Genomic DNA, 5825 nt, shown 5'->3' on the forward strand with positions numbered 1-5825 from the left:
TGCAATCTCTACCGTGCATCAGTGGCGGCCGCTGGATCTCAATAGAGATTCTTTAATAATATATAAATTTTAAAAGGCAAATGGGAAAACCCATAATACAGCAAACGGCCTCATAATGTAAAACTATTTAAAATTAAAACGGAACAGTAGAACAGTATATACATATATATATATATATATATATATATATATATAAAGAATATATAAAAACGAGATAAACACATTGACCATTATAAACTAAAACATGCAATATTAAAATAAATTATTTCAAATGTGGACTCACATTTGTCATTTTAATTATTTAAGGATTAAAATGTATTTTTTTAATTTTATCAATTAGCTATAGAAATACAATAATATCCATATGATTCAAAACAATATTTAAACTAAATTTGAAATTTTGACTTTCGTGGATGGATTGACTGAAAATTGCACTACACAAGTTCATTGGCAGCCAAATGGGGACATCTACTAGGGCAGCTGGCTAGCAGTCAGGTGTGTAAACTGCTTCGTACGCAAATTGGATGCCCAAATATGGTCATGTGATGTCATCATAGCCATATTTAGGCATGTCCCATGTTTTGTCAAATAACATTTGATCGTCTAGACAGGGCTTAACTTTAAAAAATATTTTACAGCATTATTTCTTTAGTATTATTTTTCTTCTAATAATTATGTGAGAACTTATTCAAAATCATATTGGATAATTTAATAAATAGAATATAATGAGCAAGTACATACAGTGCATGTACTGTACCCCCTCAGCTGAGCATACACTTGTTATTATTCTAATATATTTACATAAATAAAAATCAATAGATGTGAATAGGGAGTGCTAATAATAATTTCATCATCAATTGAACTTTGAAGTTGACTTTAGATGAATGTATGTCAGTAAATAGGGCTGCTTAAGCAAAAGGGATGAGGAAACTATATAATGGGGAAGGGAACACCTAAAGGAGAGAAATCCCTGGGGTGCATGGTTTTTTTTAACTATATTTATAAAGTGTGACCCTTCCAGTGTAGGTCAGCTGATATTCAGGGGCCCTCTTTAATACATCAAAATAATTTGATGCTTTTATCAGCGAAGTCATTTTATAAGACTTAGGGAGTGGAGTTGTTTATAGTTTTGTAAGAAAATGTCAGATATTGAACCTAAGACCCTGGCATTAAAAGGCAAGCACCTTAACCACTAAGTCATTCAACTCCACTCTATTTTTCGTGGGTTGTATGCATCTCCCTCTCCCACACCTCACAAGATATGCCACAGCACTAGCAAACCAGAACAACTGGAGTAAATCTACTAGGACAAGAGTTGTCATCGGAGAACTGTCAGATTAGATCCCCGCCCCCACATCCCCTCCGCAACACATCAGAAGTTATGCCACAACACTAGCAAACCAGAACAACTGGAGTAAATCTAGGTCAAGAGTTGTCATCGGAGAACTGTCAGATTAGATATAATCACTCCAAAGCAAGGTTACATTTGTTCATGAATGTCAGAGGTCGTGAAAATAACTGCCATTGCATTCACACCATGATCCCGTCTCAATTTACTAATTAACTGGTAATTAAAACTTTCATAACCAATACCACAAGTATTAAAATCATCTCAAACAAATAATATTTGTAGGGAAAATATAATCAATAAATGCACAAAAATTATATTAAAATGAAAACAATCCAAAGAAACCTAAAGGATGAAAGAGAAATAAGATGATGTAGAAACTGAAATAAGAAATGGCAACAGAGAAAGAATTTGACAAAATTAGAAAAAGAGAAAGAGGAAACAGAAGGAAAAGAGAAATAGACAAAGAAAGGAAGGTATGTATTAAAGATGTCTTGAATTTGCCAACTACATTACTGTAAAGAAAACAAGAACATACTGTACTTAATGAGGCTTATCTTGTTTTGCAATAAACTAAATTTTAAATAAAAGAAAAATTTCTTCAAGCTAATGATCTACCTTTAAAACCATGAAGTCATCAACCTTTCTCATCTAATAGAAAATCCTTTCCCTTCCACTAGCAGGAAAAACAGGACATTCCTACAAATTTCAACGTACAATTTAATTTATTACATTCAACTAACATGGGCCATGCTGTTAATGGAGGATGCAATGAACTGAACTAACTTCAAAAGTCATTACTTAACAGACATTTTATTTTTTTTAAATTTCCAAAAAAAAAAGGTGTTATTGTACTTTTTGTGATGTATCTGAATCAATTAAATGCTAGTTGTAGCCCTGCATCTGCATATTTTAACCTACTTTTCATTAATTGATTCAATTCAACCTTGTGGCCTAGAAATGCATCCCAAAATGAGTCAACATTCAATGTTTCTAGTTCTTCAATCTCGGGCCAATCATCTCTGTAAAGGTTGATAATTTAATAGTGAACTGGTCTGTTACAATTTACATAGGAGGAAAACAGGGTGAATGTAGAATTTGTGCTTGGAGTAATTTAAAGACCCAAATTGGCTAAATCTCTCAGCTGATGACGATGCAATCCACCAAGTGGGAGGATTGTAAATAAGGATAAACTTCTCCCCCCTAAAATACAAAATTTATTTGAAAATGCACACCCTCCCCCTAACTCTTACAGGACGATTTCATATGACTAACAATTGTTTTTGACAAATGTACTGTTTTTAATGTACAGGATACTGAAGAGCTTAAAGATGTTTATCTTTTAAGCATTCAGTCTTCTAAATCCAATTCAAGATGCTTGATAATGATAAGGCGGCCAGTACAAGCCTGGTTGTGTCATAGAGCAGAGGTTTTCAATCAACATGCATCAGATTTCAAAGCGCCATCTTGAATAATGAATATCTCAGGGACTATCAAATATACTACTGAGAAATAACTTCATAAAAAAAAAACACTAAAATGTAAACTTTATCTGAAAGTGTATCAGATACAATGAATTACTATATATCTTGTGTAATTAATCTGTTATTTCTCTATTTGATATTATTCTCGTTAATCACAAAAAATTTAGTTAAATCAGAGATTAATAAAACTGTTATATTCTTATTGTCTTAATTTCGCATGTTTTGTTATTTTACTTAATCAATCTTGAATGTACTTTCCTTTGACATCATAAAAAAGTATTTAAAATTATTAAGACCTTTGACCATAACATTAAAGGATAATTATGATTAAATAGACTTAAACAGAAAGCACTCTACACTGCTGCAGCAGTAGTTTCACATGTTACTGTAATTCATTTGAGCCGTGCGTGGTTGAATTTAGAAGTAATCTACAATTCATATTTAACTTCTAAAGCTTTTCATGAGTTTCATACACTAATTCATTTGATCCGTCATTCAATTATGATTTATTCTAATTAACATTGTGTCCTTTACATACACATTCACGTAGGAAATCACTATTATTGTCTACGGCTGACATTGCTTCGTTGTGATACAAGGCTAGATTGAATATTGTGAGTCACAAATTTACCATCTATTGTTAACTAAGTCTCCGGGTATACCAAGAAAAAGTGCAGATTCTGCCAAATGTGGATATACACTAGGGCAGCCAAGTGGGGACGTATTCTGGGGCTGTTGGCAAGCAGACAGGTGTGTAAACTGCTTTGTCCGCAACTGCTGTATGCCCAAATATGGTCACGTGATGTCATCATAGCCATATTTAGGCATGTCCCATGTTTTGTCAAATAACATTTGATCGTCTAAACAGGCCTTAACTTTTAAAAGTGTTTTACAGAATTATTTCTTTAGTATTATTTTTCCTCCCCTAATTTATGCGAGAACTTATTCAAAATCATATTGGATTATTTTTTTAAAGGTAGTAAATAAATATTGTAATTTTTTTACTATAAACCATGAGTTAAGCATTTCTTACAAATTTCCTTTGATCTTGTTCTTAGTTCCCATGCAATATGACAGCGAAAGTGCAGCCATGCATGACAATGTCAGTACAGCAAAGCAAAAACGTTAACAACATTTATACCTGAATTTCTTCCCAATCAATCTCTCCGCAATGATAAACTTTTCCATCTCGGTAATACATTCCGTCTGTTGATAAGGAGCCTAGGCCTATCCACGACAACCTGACCCTATCAAGTCCAAATACTTCCACAGGAGAATCTTGCAGATTGCAGGTAAACATCTCAACATTTTTCTGCTCCATTATCAGGCCTGCAAATGGCCTCTGTCAGCTTTGAATAACTCCTACAACAGACTTGCATTATTGATTTCCCATAGACAGCCCACTCGAGTTGTTGCAAATATTTTTTTATAGAACCTAGGAATCGGGATGATAATAACCTAGATGCTGAGTAATTCATCGGAGGATACAACGCTGCATTATGATGTAACACGGCTCTTGTTTGAGTGACTACTCAATGTGTTCTCAAATAACACTGGAAAAATAGTCTCTCATAAATAATGGAAGAGTCCAAATTACAGAAACTGCAGACGGAAGTTAAGGAGTTGTCTAATCACGGAGCAACGATCAGTAATGGGGTTCCTGAGGGAAATTCCACACTATGAACAAAGGGTTCCGTACTAAAAACAAAATTTTCTTCAGTGTATTTCAAGTAAATCCAGGGATGTAATTTGGCATCATGACATTGATGATTGATTTTTACCAAAAAATGGGGCAGATTTGTGTATTGATTATAATGCTGTCTTCTTGAAGCAATTAGCAAGTTCAATGACCTGTACTAGAGGTTGACTTCAGCTGAAAAATACTAAAATTTTCAAACTGATTACAAGTTTACTTCTATTTTTTGTATTTTGTCTTAATTTGATATTTTTTCTTTTATAATCTTTTCTTACAACGCACCTGTTTTTAGATATTTTGTTCTCCAAATCTAAAAACAAATACCCATAAAAGATTTAAAAAAATAACAAAAGTGTTTATTAAGATGTTTAGTATCAGGAAAACAGGAATGGCGTATTTGCCCATCATATATCATTGCATATTTTCAGTACATCTTCAAATACCCACAAAGGGACACAATCAGTCAACATGTACAGTACAGTAGTATGACAATACAGTACATCAGGTTGGGCAAAAACATCTTTCCAAGACAGAATGTTTTTATCAGTGTTAAGACATATATAGCGCAAAATACTCCACACTCAAATATACAAAGATTTTGCATGTCTTTTTTATACTACGATATTTTGTTATAATCTTGATGTATATAATTAATTATTTTTTTTATTTTGTGTATAATATTGATGTAAAATAATTTTATAAAAAAAATTAATGTTTTTTAAATTAAATGTTTATTTATCTAAAATGTGATGTTTGTCCATTCCTGTGATCTTTTGCATGTTATTGTTCTTTTTGATATATTTAACTAATTGTAAATTCCGTCGCAATTCAAATTCCGTCGCTGCAAAGATGCATTCGTATGTGAATTTTATTGAATAAACCAATTATCTACCTATTTTGATGCGCTTAACATTAAATATTTTTTAAGATAAAAATTTACTCAGATCAACCAATTCCACCTCCCACCTGCATCTATTAAATAGGTTTGGAAACTATATTTCAACTACCATCATAATTCAGCTTTGCGTGCAAAGATGCATTCTTATGTGAAGTTTATTGAATAAACCAAATTTATCTACCTATCTTGATGAACTTAACATTAAATATTTAAGATAAGAATTTACTCAGGTCAACCAAATCCCCCACCCCCCTCATCTATTAAATAGATTTTTGGAAACTGTACTTCATTGCAATTTTCAACAAATGACGTCTGTAATAAATATTCTCTTTGCTCATCTCATATGAATAGACACCTTGATAAAGGCATGGTGCTAACAGAACCCTTAACTATTAAGAA

At 32.4% G+C, this 5825-nt stretch overlaps 1 protein-coding gene across 1 annotated transcript in view; it reads right to left on the reverse strand.

The window, feature by feature from the left end:
- The window catches only part of LOC117107119, a 57034-nt gene extending 52689 nt beyond the window's left edge, over nt 1-4345 (reverse strand). Inside the window, exon 1 of the mRNA XM_033248680.1 lies at nt 3974-4345. Coding sequence (XP_033104571.1) covers nt 3974-4153 — 180 coding nt within the window. The 5' untranslated portion in view covers nt 4154-4345. The remainder of the gene's footprint in view (nt 1-3973) is intronic.
- Nucleotides 4346-5825: the final 1480 nt, after the last annotated feature.

Source organism: Anneissia japonica, unplaced genomic scaffold, assembly GCF_011630105.1.
Source record: "Anneissia japonica isolate Jap-2015-1 unplaced genomic scaffold, ASM1163010v1 scaffold288086_len102548_cov183, whole genome shotgun sequence".
Lineage (NCBI taxonomy): Eukaryota > Metazoa > Echinodermata > Crinoidea > Comatulida > Comatulidae > Anneissia > Anneissia japonica.